Raw genomic sequence first — 16514 nt, 5'->3', positions numbered from 1 at the left:
CTGTGAGCCGGCACAAATCAGGTTAATGCTCCAGATTCTCTATAGCTATTTTCCTTAATGAATGCACAGCACTGCTTATGAAAAATAAATGAGGGACCAGCTACAAAAAATACAGGAAACACAGACTTACTTGGTTCGTGACCTCCCGAATCATTCTCGGCAGAAAGTATTCCTCCACTTGCCGGGGTTTGCACCACGGCATAAACCACCGCGTTTCTCGGTAGTTGCCATCGTCACAAAGCATCATTTTGGGCCGGATAAGCAAGACTTTTCTGTCCCAATTAGAAAGAGAAGTTGAAGGCCAGCACACAAACTTTCCTTAAGCATGGCTGGAAATTCCTCCTCAGTTTCCTTCTTGCACTCTCGCTTCAAGAATACACATGGCCTTTAATATGCAAGGCCTTCAAGAGTACACATATAATTACTGAAGTAGTTAAAACCAACAAAAAGCTACATGAATGAGCTTTTGGACTTTAACAGGCAACATCCCAGCCAATCGAATTTCCACCTCTCCCGCTGTTCTGCCCCACTAGACTTTTCATCCACCCATGACCAACTGCAGTTAGTAATGTGATGCCTAGGTATTGCATATGTAATATCTTTCTTATGTATGTTGCAAGGTTGTGCAACAAATTACAACACTGAAAAGGCCTACAGTAGTGAGCAGATGCCATGCATAAAAAAGAAAAAGGGAAATCTAAACACTTACTTGTTGAGGAACACAACTCTGCAGTTGTAGTTCACATTTTTGTGCATCACGGGCCTGCACATCGAAGTGTGAACGCAAGTTAGAACACACAAGCCTTTAAAAACTCGTAGTTTCAACCCTGTCCAGCCATCGGTAAGTATGAATAGATGATGTTGGTTCGAAAATACTAAAGATCAACCAGCGAAGCACCGTCTGTGGCCTCCAGACTGCAAGCAGATGCCATGTTGATTGTGCCCTCTTTATGTAGCAGAAGCTTAGAATACTACCACAATCTTCAATACAAATCGGGTATGCCGACTGTGCTTCTTTTCATGGTCAACACAGCTTCAGCAAATTTTTTTCGTACAAATTGGGTTCTTCAAGTATGTCTCTTTCAATGGCCCATATAGCTTCTGCAGAATTTTTAGTAGCACATATGATGGAACTCTCATGGGGTGGATCGATAGATGGAAGCAGCTGCCCCTTGAATCAGGAGGTACAGTAGGCTCGTGATAATTCAAACTTGGATAGTTCATACTTCCGGTTAATTAAAACAAAATTCAAAATTTGGGTTGTCCCGCTATTTTTTCAATGTATTTATAAGCTGCTTAATTTGCATGGCACTTTCGTGTAATTCATACTATGTATTTGTTCTCACGGCCCCGTTGAGCACGCTTCTTACTAAGCACCTGCACTCTGCAGAGAAGCAACATCCACGGAGCTTGCTGTCACAGGTGTTGCTTCTCTGCAGTGCACTGGTGCTCGGTGAGAAGCTCACTCTCAGAGGGGATAATCGTTCACAATAGACAACATTCTTGCTGGTGGGACAAACCTAATTTTGTTTTCAGGTGTCATGTGCTATCTAAACAGCAAATGATAGACAACATTTTTGAGGGATGAATAAACTTATCTGACACATTTGATGAAAATTTCAGGTGTGGCATACCTGCTTATGATTACTAGGCCTGTGTAGAGGAAATCATAAAATATCAGCTCTGTACGTGTAGTCATTCATATGGTGAATCATAAATTCATCTTCCATCAAATTTAGATAAATTTCTGATAATTCAAACAAAATTTGCGGCTAACTGGAGTGAGAATTAATGAGGGTCTACTGTAGCTAGTGCCACCTAGATACGACACTTGCAGCCCTCTTTATTTTGTGTCTTCAGTGTTTCTTTCATCAACGAGGGCCCAGGTCACTTGCCCACTCCGTGTAGTTTGGAACTGTCTAGGACTGCCGAAGATTTTAAAAAAGCGTGGCCTCACATGCCAACATCCACCAGGATATCTTGGCATGCCGGATCGTTCAGGAGCTGTGCCAACACCTCCCAGGAATGCAGGAGCGTATCACTCTCGAGGAAATGGTCCGCACACCCGTAGCCACTGCCGAGTAAAAGAGACAAGGAAACAATCAGAAAGGGCACTAGCGAAATTGCAGCAGGTGGCCAAGAGACACTGTACTAGTGCTTCGATCTGACAAATGAACTGCGAGGCATCCCCAAAAATATTTGCGGAGATTTTTAACCACAAAAATAAACTTGGCATCACAAAGCTCCTATTCTCCACCCAAATGTAGCATTAGTGGTCCAAACCAGATATCAAAGTTTCGGAACTAACAGTTATGTTATTCGGAAGTTATACAATTTTTCTGAAATTTTTGAATGAGAAAATGGCAACCGACAGAGTCGTCGAATACATGGAACTAAATAGTACCAGCTACCAAAAACGGGCCCCATTTTCCAAATGAAATTTTCAAAATCGCTTATAACTTTTAATTGAGATAACAGTCAGTTCCGAAACTTTGGCATCCGGATCGGACCACTAGAGCAGTGGTTCCTAAATGGGGGTCCACAATGCCCTGACTCATCAATCAAGCCCGGCAATAAAAGTTATTTTTTCAGGTCGAAAAGAAATGTTCCAATTTTCGGATTAGTTTCCTCGTGTGTATGTCAATAAGAGAGGTCTACTTCACACTAGCCCTCAGTTATATCCGTCTATTAAATCATCATTATATTTAACCAATACCCTTTCCCCTGCCCTCACCACAAACTGGGTCCTCCATCATCTCCACAAGTAATCTGTGAAACATTGATGGTTGGGAACCACTGTGCTAGGTGTATGTTTGGGTGGAGGTCGAGCGTTCGGCAATGCACCTCCTAATTTTGTGGAGAAAAAAAAAAAGAAAGCCGCAAAATCCTGAGGGATGCCCCACCCTCGAAAGATAGCCCGCCCCCTATTTTTGGCTTGATTTGTCATATTTTTTTTTAAACACCGAAAGATGGCCCACTTTTAGTAATAGTAGTGTTGCTATCAATGATGGCCTCGGCGTAAATGTGGCTAGTTAGCTGTGGCGGGATAAAAGTGAACATTGCTGACTGGGAAGTACAGTCGTCTTTGCTTTCATTGCTCCTCACCACCATTCATTGCTCCTCACCACCTTGATTGTAGACCGAAAGTTAGCTCACTCCATATTTTCACTTGATTTGCTCTTGATTTTAGCTAGGCAATCTCTTGGGATATTACAGTAAAGCGGGGGGAGTGGCATGTATACAAGGGCTGTTTTTTGTTCTACCTCTCATGAACTGAATAAAAAACCAAGTGATGAAATATGTTTAAATAAACACAAATATGAGTTACATACTGTATCTACTTTTCACATAATCACCATGCAGATCTAGACATTTATCATAAAGTGGCAGAAGTTTTTGGATACCCTCCTTCCTCCAAGAAAGTTACTGCATGTGTTCTCTGTCATTTCATCACCCCTTAACAAGACCATTAGTCACGACGGACATTCTGTCCTGACCACCATTACCATGGACATTTGTTCGTTCTCGCCGAAACTTCATGCAGTTCCCTCACATGTCTGTGGTGACTCAGGGTCTTGTTGACGTTTGATCAAATGAGTGGGATCCCAGGCTTCTCCAATGGGGGCATTGGAAAGCTCGTGCCACGTCATGAGCAGTGTTTAAATCTGCATGGCAATTTTATGTGTACAAGTAGCTACACTATGTAATATGCCCTTTCGGGTTTAAACAGGTACAGGCTGAGGACTATATATGTTTAAAGCTAAAGTTCTGTGTGGTGCAGACTGTCCACACGTGCAGACTACGCAAGGATTCATATTTCTAGATGGTTCATCACGACAAGGCACAAGAGATTTTGAGAGAGTGTGTTAGTGATAAAAGAGCTAATAGAGCTGCAACTTATCCAGCTGTACTGTGTATAAAACGCTTTAACATGCAAACTAGACACTGGGTGCAAACAAATTTCGACCTGCCGACTATAGTCCAGACCAGGGTGTAAAATAGGCAGGTGAGGAAACGGCCCATAGAAGCCTACCACAGCGCCGTGACCGGATTGTGTACTCGTCTGCTTGCAGGTACCCCCGATTTGCGACAGATGGCGCTGCGGCGAGAGGAAAAAAATTGGAATCGGATTTGCATGGAACTTTATGGGAGAGTGCGCAAAATAAACCTAAAGCACGACAGTCCTCCATTGAAAATCTACGAGAAATCATCTCCGTCATTTTAGCCGGTCGCCACCGGTCGCCCACCCGGAGTGAGAGTTCGCAGTGCTCCACATAGATGGCGCCACAGAAAAAGAGAAACCCGAAGGGGACACAATCCGGTCGCTCATTTGGCTCTCATTTCCCCACCTGTCTATCTTACACCCTGGTCCAGACTATTGTCCGAAAAAAATTACAGCGAAACCGTGCGAATATTGAACATTTTAGATTTTTTTTTTTTCTTCTGTTTATCGGATGTTGGAGAAAGAAAAACAGCTCGCGTATAATCCCAGGTGTTCAAGTGAAAGAGCCATCTAGTACGTGCATGACACTGTTTCACTGGAAGGATCACGTGAAACATCTGTGGCACTATTTCCCTGGATACTTTATCAGCGGAAGTGACTCACGGAACTTCCAGCTCAGGGCCACTTCGAAAAGCTGCTCCCTTGGATTTCGCCTCTTTTATACCTTGACAAAAGAGCACATAGAGGTACAGTGTTAGAAGCCCGTGGAGTTTGCATCATGGGCAAAATGTGCCTTAGGAGCGCACATCTTAAAAGACACGAAATTATGACTGTCATCTCAGTGCAGTTCTAATCAGATTAGTCATCCTTTTATTGTTTTATAAACGTTAATGATGGAGTCATTACCGACTCTCATTTAAGAGTCTGCCCGGTTTATACGCCATCCAATAACGGACGAAACATTTTACTCTCCCGAAGGGCGCAGATGAACGGCGCTGCGTCGAATCTTGAGATCGCATCACTTATGGGCCAAAACGAGTGTAGTAACTTACTTCTGAGGATTCTCTTGTAATTCCCGTCAAAGTCCATCGCCCACTGGTTGAGCGTGCACACCGCCAAAGTCACCTTCCTACCCATGTTCTGTTTTGGTCGGCTGGCTGATCTTTCAAACCAAAACTTTAAACGCAGCTGTCGCTTCAGCGGCTTCAGCTGTTTCCGCGATGGTGGCGACTGTGGCGACGCTTGGCCACTTGGAAACTGAGCGACCTAGCACTTGGCTCCAATTAGCGTGAATGCGCGTACGCCTCGAGCAGACGCCCTTCTTTGCATAAAGATAGCTTGACCTTGTCGCTAAGTAAACTTGTCGCGTTTCAAAAGCAACACGCACGCAGCATGACAAACACCACAAACACGCTGCCGGAAAAGTCACGCGGTCACGCCTTCAGAATAAGTGGATGCATCGCGCACTTCCAGAGCCGTATATGTAGAGAGTTTGGTCAATGGGAGGCGCGAGCAGAGCCAGGGCGTGCGGCAGACTCGGAAAGAGGGCTTGGCATGCTCTCTTGACCAACCAGAAGCCGAAAAGAATCCCCTAGCGGTGGTAGCGAGAAACAGTTCTGAGCCGATCGATCATCGAAGGTCTATGTTCGTATATGCTTTTAATAAGTGCGTAAGAGTGAAGTGTAGTAACTCTTTGTGGTTGAAAATAGGGTGCACATGATGTTTCGATCATGATCATGCAGAAAGATGTAAGAAACGAATGCGCCGCTCAACTCTGTTTTGCGCGGACAGAGTGAGACCGCTCTGACGGCAGATTCCCGGCGCTTGGCGTTTGGCGTAAGGATTATGTGGATCTTTCCGCTAGTCACACTCTTCCACCATCATTTTAGATGAGTGTGATTGAAACATCACGTGTACCATATTTTCAGCCATCGAGAGTTACTCCAATGCAGTTATCAGGTTTGTTTCTCGCGACCACCGCCAGGGTATTATTTCCGGCTTCTGGTTGGTCACATTCGAATTTCTGAAGACGCCCTGGAACACGCCCAGCCCGCTTTCGGCCAATGGCGCCGCTTCATTTGTCTCCTATAGTTCCCAACGAATGGCCAAACTCTCTACATATACGGCTCTGCGCACTTCTCACGGCTCTGGCACGGCTCTGCGCTTGATGGCTGTCCTCTGTATTTTCTGAATTGGGTGGTTTCTTGCGCCATCTAGCCAAATTTGTTCTTCCGGCGCAGGTGAAGCTGGTGAAATTTAAACATTATGTACCACCTGAGACTGTGGTGAGAAAAAATGAACAAACTTTAATGTCGAACAAAATGACAACACCAGGAAAACGCAGAAGGAGAACCGTCCACGTTGAGGAATACACAGCGGCGGATAATATTCGGCGGCTGTGGCATGCGGCCCTCTTACGACCCTGACGTCTGATATTGGCGCGTAATTCAAAATATCGCGCCAGAATGGACGCCTTTCTTGTTTATTATCATGTTATTTTCCTAGTACCAGTGTCATTTATTCGTGGTTCTTCACAGCGCAGTTCAGCCAAAACATCAAAATTGAATGCATATTTGCGATACATCCTTCTTACAAATACATTCGCGCGAAGTTACGCAAGCCTCTGTACCCGCTGCGGTGTGGAGGAGGGACACTTCGGAGCGGCGTTCAACACCCCTCGATGCAACCGCTGTGGCGGCCACACCATCGAGGACTCCACCTCTCCGCGCAAGGGTAGCCTCCGGACATCCAGCACTCAAGCAGCGATGTAAGGTGAGCGATTTTCCATTTTCCGCGCCTTTCATTGGCCGACAACCATTTTCCCATACATTCTGGCTGCCGCAAGCGGCGGATCATGCAGGCAGACCCTCGGGGTCCCAAACACGGTTACATCATCAGAGCAGTTTCGTGAACTTCAACAATTCACGAACTTACCGGTGGAAAGATATTCACGTTCCTTTCGAAGCTTTCTTTTTGAAAAGCGCGCAGATGTACGGCCTCCGCTCAGGGGGGTAAAGGTGGGTGAGGAGGAGTGGCAAATCCCGTGCGCCGACATCCTGGGTCCCGAGTGAACGATCGCAAAAGAGAGCGACAGAACACGAGAGAAAGAAAGCAACGTTGCCATGGTAAACACGAAGAGTGAAAACTCTCAGCAATATAGACAGTGATAATTTAACGTTGTAAACTAAATTCTGAGCTATTCTAACGCTTATAAAAAGCAATGAAGTCATTACGCTGCATTAACTTCCCTTCTGTCGAAATCTCGGAAATCTGGTGGTTGCGCAGTTTCGTATTCCTCAACCGCGCCCAGCCGCGCCCCACCAGCGAAGCCGGGTATAGACCTTTCCAGCGGCAGTCTCGAACGAAGCGATTTACAGCGCGCGTCCCTGGTTTTGAGAGTGTACGTCAGTGTTGCCCGACTACGCTGAGCTGTGGAGTTTCTCGTCAGTAGGCTGTGGCAGCCTGCGTAGGCGCAATTCCGGACGCTGGTAGCGGCTGAATTGCCGCGTTTTCTTTTTTATTTTGTGTTCTGTGGCGAGCATAATTTATAGAGGTATTTAAGAAAGCAGTGCTCTATTTTTGGGAACAAAAACAAAGAAATGAAAGCTGTTTTGGCTAGTCCGTACGCGACGGAACAAATGCAACTGGAATGTTTGTTTCATTTTATGTTCATCGTTTTACGGCACCGTACACTCAGCCGTGTCAATCTATATAGGTCAAAATATTTGACCACACATGATATCCGAACTGCATGGATATTCCCCGTCCACAACATGAAATTCAATGAGTCTCATCAATCGAACAATATATATTGTACGTACCCCATGGTGCCGTGTTATCCGAAAGGATTTGAGAATGGTCTCAAATAACACAGCATATTCAATATACAGTGTCGACGATAGTCACTTCACGACGATCGGACGGAATCCGGCGTGTTTTGGGGCACATGTAGAAGAGAGCAGTTTTTTTGCACAGCTTCAAAGCAAATGAACGAACGTGTCTATTCTGTCCCCACACCCCGCACCCGACCCTATCAGCTATTTTTCGCGAAAACCCGGAACACAGCCGGGAAGGCTTTTTGGAGATTATCTCAACGGAAATAATCCTCCAAGAACGTCGAACTGCCCGCGTCGCGGGCTGCTTGACGTTCGCTCTCTTCGTTCGTTTCCTGCGAAGGCCGAGCAGGCTACGAGCCCTGGTATTCTCTGGTTCTCACAGTGGAAGATAACATACAAAGGGTAAGCATCCTAAACAGGCGAATAAAGTAAAAACTTCCAAGAAAAGCCGGCGAACTCCGAATGCAAAATGCAGGTGGGGAGTCACGCTGACCGGGTTTCCACAGCTCAGGCAGGTGACAGAAATTTCTGGCTGATAGGGGTCGCTCGATTCGCAAAATGGCGGCGGCCAGAGCGCTCTTTTTGCAAAGGTCTATATGGTTTAGTTTAGCGTTAACGCGAGGCCGTACATCTGCGCGCTATGCAAAAAGAAAGCTTCGAAAGGAACGCGCATATCTTTCCACTGGTAAGTTCGTGGATTGTTGAAGTTCACGAAACTGCTCTGATGATGTAACCGTGTTTGGGACCCAGAGGGTCTGCCTGCATGGTCCGCCGCTTGCGGCAGCCAGAATGTATGGGAAAATGGCGGACCTTTTCCTCTAGATTTAGTATATGATCTCTATGCCTCCGCTTCGCCGGTGGGGCGCGGCTGGGCGCGGTTGAGGAATACGAAACTGCGCAACCACCAGATTTCCGAGATTTCGACAGAAGGGAAGTTAATGCAGCGTAATGAATTTATTGCTTTTTATAAGCGTTAGAATAGCTCATAATTTAGTTTACAAAGTTAAATTATCACTGTTTATATTGCTGAGAGTTTTCACTCTTCGCGTTACCATGGCAACGTTGCGTTCTTTCTCTCGTGTTCTGTCGCTCTCTTTTGCGTTCGTTCACTCGGGACCCAGGATGTCGGCGCACGGGATTTGCCACTCCTAATCAACCACCTTTACCCCCCTGCCAGGAACTCGATATCTGCGACCAATCAGTAACTGTGCGCGCTGCGCTACGCCACGCCCGTCGACGTTACGTTGGAGTATAAACGTACCTTTAGATTTTGCCTTCGTGGTTTTGTGTGCATCGTAACATGCTTTTGTATATCATATTCCTGTTTGTATGTACAGGTGGATATGTATATAATCTGCCTTGTTTTCGTTGCTTCTTCTCCTTATTTACATTTAAACCTTCGATGTGCTGCTTTCTTACGTTTGTTCCACATTGTTACGAAAAATGTATACTTGTGTCATGTTTCAGGTGGAGGGTGTTGTTACGAATGACCCTTTCCAGAGTTTAGCCGTTCGTTTGCTCCCCCCCCCCCCCCCCCCCTCTAAAAAAAGTGTTTCTTCGTTTCTTTTTTTTTATTTTTTTTTTACAATTGAAGGTTTAGCAAGACGTTCGTCCATAGAAAAAAAGCTTTTCCCTATATTTTCTTATTGAAGGTTGGGGGGGGGGGGGGGGGGGGTGGAGGGAGGTATTTGTTAAGCTCACAATCTAGTACTTGCCAATGTTCCCTACAGACACCACTGTAGTTGATCGTAGCACGATATGTTAGGCAGTACCGGGCCACCCCTATTTCAAACTTCGTTTCCATCGTAAGGAGGACTTACCTTGACACATATACCCTAAACAGGTTTAAACGATCGCTCCTTAAATACTGCATGCCCAAACATAATGTAGGTAAAACAGCGCAGAACGACAAAGACTAGGAGGAAAAAACAAACAAGACGGGACAGGCGCTGGTGAACAATGAACTGCGTGTTTTGCTTTCGGACAGCGCCTCTCCCGTCTTGTTTGTTTCTTCCTTCTAATCTTTGTCGTTCTGCGCTGTTTTACCTACATTATGTTTAGCCTACACCAACAAGCCCAGCTTTCAACTTTGGTATTGCATGCCCAGTTTGTACCTGAATGATACTTTTTAGAGCGCTGCTCTTAGGCGCTCGTTTCCGGCTTGAGCGGCGTCGCCGTCGGCGTAACCGCGCGTTGCATGATGGCACGTCACCCTCGTTACGTGACACGGTGCCTAAATTTAGCGAAAAACTCCCCGCTAAATTTAGCAGAAAAATTTCTCCGCCATATTTAGCGGAAAAACTTCCCCGCTAATTTTAGCGGAACATTTTCCCCGCTAAATATAGCGTAAAAAATTCTCGCTAAGTTTAGCGGGAAAAAAATCCCCCTACATTTAGCGGAAAAATTTACCGATATATATAGCGAAACAGATTCCCCGCTAAATTTGGCGGGGAAATTTTCCCCCGCTAAATAGGAGGGGAGCAGGAGATGAGGAGTGGAGGGGGGGGGGGGGGGGAGGGGAGGTACCCTCCGCTCCATACCCTTCCCTCCTCCTCCTCAAGAGCTGCGCTCTAATTTGACATTGCAGAGAATTGTAAACGTCTTTCGTTTTATTTGTGTGACAAAGATAATTCTGGACACTAAGAGTTTGAAATAATGCGTCTCCCACTAGCGACGAGCGATTGCCGACGTTTTATAAAAGAGAAGGGGAAAAATTGTGTTTTTTCGTGCAATATTTATTTTTATGCCATCATGCTCGGGGTATTTCAACAGCCATAAAATATGCGGTGAGCAAGTCGTCTGCTTCTTGCACAGGAGTTGCGGTGACGTCGGAACGACGCCAAGCTCTTATTGGCTGATTAAAAAAAAAAAAAAAAGTAATGGTTAGACCTCAAAGGACCTAGCATTGAGATTTACCCACTATTTTTTTCGATCAGCCAATAAGAGCTCGGCGTCGGTCTGACGTCACCGCCACTTTCGCGCAAGAAGCAGACGACTTGCTCTCCGCATAGTTTACACACTTGAAATAACTTCCAAATTTATTTTTCTTTATTTGACCCATTTTTTTTTTTTTTTTAGCTGCACGTTATCTAGTGGCTACTGAGTCAATTATCCGAACCCGCCATTGTTTGGTCACGTCCTCTGATCCCGTATTGGACACGAGGGCAACGTCAGCGTTCGGCGAGGACTCGGATCCAATCACACGCTTCGTGCTCAAGAAATGGCGACCGCCAATGTTGCTTCACGGGCTTTTCAAAAGAATCTATTGTTTTCCCTTATTTCCCCTGTGGATACTGCGTGATCGACGCATCGTTCGATGCACTTTTTTCCCCATATCAAAAAGTATTTGAAGTCGGTCTCCAAATACGAAAGATAACGAATCGCTCGTGGAAGTGGAGCGTGCTGGCTAAGTTACGGTGTTTGAGGAGAATAACATGGAGGACAAAAACCGGACGACTCGTGTCGTCCGGTTTTGTGCCCTCTATGTTATTATTGAGTTTTCGTAGACCGCGTTTCCCCCTTCGCTAATCCCTCCGCAACGAAGAAGCCGCTACTGCGCCTGCGCGCCGATGACCTTGACTGTAGAGTTCCGGGTACCATAGCGGGTTGCGGAGGGCGTTGCGGGACGGCCACACCGATCTGCGAAAGCTCCCTATTCTCCTCAAACACCGTAACGAATCATTGTTCTTTCTTTTTTTAAATAATATATTTGAAAACAAAGAAAATCTTGAAGGCAGAAAGAAACAGATGAAGAGTGGTGAGGGACATTTCTGAAGGGCTGTAAACGTCGACGAGGTAGTCAATGTCATTTCTGCTTCGGCATACATCACGTAATAAATTGCGCAAAAGCGCCGTTTCTGGCATGAAAAAAGAAAGTTTTCTAAAAACATAAAAAAAACAAAAACACGATGTGCACAGGCAATTTGAATTTAAAGTCTTCGAACGCGGAAATCGTTGGCGCGCGTAAGCAATTCTCTCCTTTTTCACATCTTGTTTCGCAAACCAACTCCTCTCAAACTCGCGAATATTTTTTTTTTAGTGGCAAGAAAATGACGTTATACAACACAAAAATTGGAACTCCTTTTTTTAAATTTTTTTACATGTCTTTTTGCCAATTTGGATGCTTTAGACTTGCAAATTTGGACACACAAAAGTGGTCGTATCCTTCGCAAACTCTATACCTTTTTTTGTTGTTGCTATGAACGCATGACATGTAAGTATAGAAAGAGCCGAGAGCTTATACCGGAAGCAAACTTCAGTCAGTGACAGGATGATCAGAGATTCTATAAAACCGCAATCGCGCGCTGCTCATATTATGGCACACACGACACGGCGAGTGCTGCAGGCATGATGAGAGACCTGTATCCTCAAGCATGTTCAGGGCATGTTCGGCGCATGTTCGCTTCATACATGTCGGCAGACAGTTTTCTTCGGGTGACCAATGTGGTAGGGCCGTCGTAAAAAAAAGCCGTTTACAACTCCCTGTAACACCGAATTAGAGCGCAGCTTTTGAGGAGGAGGAGGGAAGGGTACTAAGGGTGGTCCCGTGACCTCGGGGGTCACGTGACCTTGGGGGTCACGTGATCCTGGGGGAGGGGTCGCGTGACCTTGGGGTGACCTTGGTTACGCCGACGCCGCTCAAGCCGGGAACGGGCCCCCAAGAGCTGCGCTCTAAAAGAAACATATGCCTCAGACATCGTCTGCAGATGTGCCGTTTGACATGCGGATCGAGAGTTCCGCCATCAGTATTCTGGCAAATGCAGTGTGGGCGTGGATTTGGGTCATCGAATGCTCTTCGTGTATTATTACGGTGCCTGGAGAAGGCGTCCTCGGCCGGTGTGTTGAGCGTCCTCCTGCGCACGCATCCAAAACTGGTCCCGAACTGGCCACAAATGACGTCACAGAAGCCGGCTGCTCGTGATGTCGATGACGATGACTTTGCAGTCACGCCCCCGCTTGGATTACAGAGGAAGGTTGAGGCGGCTCGAAATACGAGCGATTTGAACCGCGTTCATGTGATTTAGAAAAAAAGTGTCAAACATGTCAAACTTTAAAGTCGCAAAAAAAAAATTTGGGAGGTGAAAAACGTTTTATCCAAACCTTTAAATCGTATTCATAAAATCACCGTAAACCGCACTGGCACGTGCTTCGACTCTCTTTGTAAACAAGCTGAGACCACGGAGCATGTTTTCATATTTTGCTGGGACGTTGTATCTTCTTGGGACGTGGTCTATAGCGCACTTGAAGAGAGCAACTGTGCATTAGCCCAACGGCGTCGGCGTAACCACGCGCGTTGCATTGTGGGACGTCAAAGTTTACCCGCTAAATTTAGCGGGGAAATTGACGTCACGTGATCTCAACACCAATTCAGTTTCCCCGCTAAATTTAGCGGGGAAAATGACGTCGCGACTTCGTGTCACGTCACCCATGAAGAAATTCAGCAGGAGGAGGAGAGAGGGAGAGAGGGAACGAAGGAAGAGGGGCACGTCCGCCCCCCTCTACCCTTCCCTCCTCCTCCTCAAGAGCTGCGCTCTAGTTTCGCATTACAGAGATTTCTAAACGTCCTTCATTTTTTAATTGATTTTCAAAAACACGGCGGTGTGTGTGTGTCAGTTTGTGTTCGAACGCAAGTGTATGTGCCTGTGCGTGTGTTGTCCGTCATCCGGTAGATGAGTATTCGTGCTTCAAGCGGATCCATCTCAGCGACTGTTTGCCGTCGCCATAGAGATAGATTGAACCCTCGATGCTTGTGCAAACACCACGCGTTGCGCCGACATTGATATTGACGGTGCATGCATGGCGGCCATTGCTCTGAGCGGGAACGTACGGGCGCTTGGTCTGTTTCGAGATATGCGACTCGGCCGATAAGCCATTTTGATAACATCACCACGCGATTGCGTGTTTGCTTCGTTTCGCCCTTCAGATTCACGCGTACCTACCCGCAGTGCTGTTATGATATGTTAATTAAAGCATAGAGTGCCTTATAACGGTACCCCCAACCCGCAGGTATTGTCTGTCCTCAAGTGCATCCCTGTATACCCGATGATGACAAGGCATGTCAGAAACCAAATGAAACCAAATCTGCCTTTGAGGTGCGGTGATGACGCTGGTTTACGCTCATGAGAAAATTAGCCAGTGCTGCACAACTCCCAAAAGGACTTCTAGCAAACCGTTATTCCTTACAAAAAAAACGGTGATGCTTTTCTGTTGAAAGGCTGTTGAAAAAGTCATCACAAGATATAAAATGTCAATAGCTTTCCATCTGACTTTTTCTAGTTTTTCTGTTGACTTTCTTTAGAATATTGGCCCACTTTGTAATAAAAAAGTCAACAGACTTTTTGTCGCCTCCAAGATGCTTTTTCTGCAGCTTTTCAATTGAAAAGCTACAGTTTTTCAATAAAAAAAAAGCTACAACCGTTTAAATCAAACTTCTTTACAGCTAAGGTATTCATTCAACAAAGTTTTAAAAACTTACTATGGCTTTCCATTCTGCTCTAAATAGGGTGCAGCAAAATATCGTAAAGAAAACATGCAATATTTATTTTTATTTTCTTAGTAAATGGTGTCATTTTGGTATTTGAAAGCACTATAACTACGTATTCATCCCCAACTACACATTAGAAACGAGCATGAACACCCTGATTAAGATGAATTAATGCAAAGGTGCAAGCGAGCTGGACAAGAATGGCTATAATAATCCCTGGAGAGGAAACACAAAGGTGAAAAAGGACAAACACAAATCTACAAACACAACTGTAGGTGACTGGTGCGCAACCGAAAAATCCGCCTGGTCCGGGTATCGAACCCGAGACATCTCCGTTTCCAGTGGAGCGCTCTGCAAACTGAGCGAACCCAGGGTTAGACGCCAGTAGAGCAAGCGGGTTTTATCCGCTGCCACCAGTCTAACGCCAACAAGGGTGAATGGCATGCATTTTTAAGGTTATGATTAAGATGCAATTAATGCAAAGGTGCAAACGAGCTGGACAAGAATGGCAATAATGATCCCTGGAGAAGGGGACAAAGGACAAACATAAATCTACAAACACAGCTATAGGCGGATTTCGCCAGTCACCTATAGCTGCGTTTAGAGATTTGTGTGTGTCCTTTGTCCCCCTTGTTCCCCTTCTCCAGAGATTATTATTGCCATAAACTCCATGAAACACTAAACACATGACTCACAGTCCTGATGACTGTGAGACATATTGAAGGTAATTATTTGGCCGGCGACTACGTCAGCACTTATTAAGGTTCCAAGTATTCGATATTCTCATCGGGAGTCTGTCCAAAGAAAAACAGTGTTTCGAAGTTCGTGGACTATATCTCTTACTAAAAAGCATTGGTACAACAAACAATAATTCGGCGCAGTCGCTAAAACAACATCCAGGAAAACGGCTCCTAGAAGAAATGCTATCGCTTCCCTGCATGGCATCACTCAGGATGAAGCGAGTCAAGGCAGTTTCTCCACTTTAAAATACTCACTGTGCTTTTCTTTACTAGTTGACTATTTAATTGACTATTTAATCACTATTTAATATGGTCATTGAAGTCACTGATGGCGGTTGAATTGCCGCGTTTTCTTCTTTATCTTGTGTTCTGTGGCGAGCATAATTTATAGAGGTCTTTAAGAAAGCAGTGCTCTATTTTTGGGAACAAAAACAAAGAAATGAAAGCTGTTTTGGTGAGTTCGTGCGCGACAAAACAAATGCAACTGGAATGTTTGTTTCATTGTATGTTCATTGTTTTACGGCACCGTACACTCAGCCGTCTCAATCTATAAAGGTCAAAATATTTGACCACACAGGATATCCGTACTGCATGGATATTCCCCGCCCACAACATAAAATTCAATGAGTCTCATCAATCGAACAAAAAATATATTGTACGTACCCCTCGGTGCCGCGTTATCCGAACAGGATTTGAGAAAGGTCTCAAATAACACAGCATATCCAATATACAGTGTCGACGATAGTCACTTCACGAAGATTGGACGGAATCCGGCGTGTTTGGGGGAACATGTAGAAGAGAGCTCCCTTTTTGCACAGCTTCAAAGCAAATGAACGAACGTGCTTATTCTGTCGCCACACCCCGGACCCGAACCTATCAGCCGGTTTTTGCGAAGACCCAGAACACAGCCTGGAAGGATTTTTGGAGATTATCTCGACGGAAATAATCCTCCAAGCACGTCGAACTGCCTGCGTCGCGGGCTGCTTGACGTTCGCTCTCTTCGTTCGTTTCCTGCGAAGGCCGAGCGGGCTACGAGCCCTGGTATTCCCTGGTTCTCACAGTGGAAGATAACACACAAGGGGTAAGCATCCTAAACAAGCGAATAAAGTAAAAGCTTCCAAGAAAAGCCGCCGAACTCCGAATGCAAAATGCAGGTGGGTTTCCACAGCTCAGGCGGGTGCCAGAAATTTCTGGCTGATAGGGGTCGCTCGATTCGCAAAATGGCGGCGCCCAGAGCGCTCTTTTCGCAAAGGTCTCGTTCTTGGTAGCCTTGGTAGAGATAGAATTCTGTGTTTTCCAAGGGTTTTTTTTTTTTTTTTAATTAGGAAATTGTTTTTTTAGTGTTTTTTTTTTTTCTGACAATTCGGGGTTTATCGGAGTTCATTTTTATTAAACTCCCAATTTTCTTAAATTCGGACTCTATTTTATTGTGCTTGTTATTAAACAAAAAAGTTGCGTGCCATCTTTCGTTGCTTTGGAGGAATTCCTTGACGGGCTAAAAGCAAAACCCC

General features: G+C 45.4%; 1 protein-coding gene across 2 annotated transcripts in view; it reads right to left on the bottom strand.

Moving 5' to 3' along the window:
* Positions 1-5406, bottom strand: part of LOC8029846 (glutamine-dependent NAD(+) synthetase) — a 30448-nt gene extending 25042 nt beyond the window's left edge. Inside the window, exons 1-5 of one of the 2 annotated variants that reach the window (XM_029966777.4) lie at positions 4996-5406; positions 4607-4667; positions 1958-2074; positions 710-763; positions 131-272 (exon numbers count right to left, since the gene is read on the bottom strand). In XM_029966777.4, coding sequence (XP_029822637.2) covers positions 131-272; positions 710-763; positions 1958-2074; positions 4607-4667; positions 4996-5080 — 459 coding nt within the window. In that variant the 5' untranslated portion in view covers positions 5081-5406. Of the gene's footprint in view, positions 1-130; positions 273-709; positions 764-1957; positions 2075-4606; positions 4668-4995 lie in introns of those variants that run through there. The other variant, XM_029966778.4, reaches the window with a different exon arrangement.
* Between the last annotated feature and the right edge of the window lie 11108 nt (positions 5407-16514).

This window comes from Ixodes scapularis, unplaced genomic scaffold (assembly GCF_016920785.2).
Source record: "Ixodes scapularis isolate PalLabHiFi unplaced genomic scaffold, ASM1692078v2 PGA_scaffold4__175_contigs__length_147842914, whole genome shotgun sequence".
NCBI lineage: Eukaryota > Metazoa > Arthropoda > Arachnida > Ixodida > Ixodidae > Ixodes > Ixodes scapularis.
This window is presented reverse-complemented; position numbering and strand designations above follow the sequence as displayed.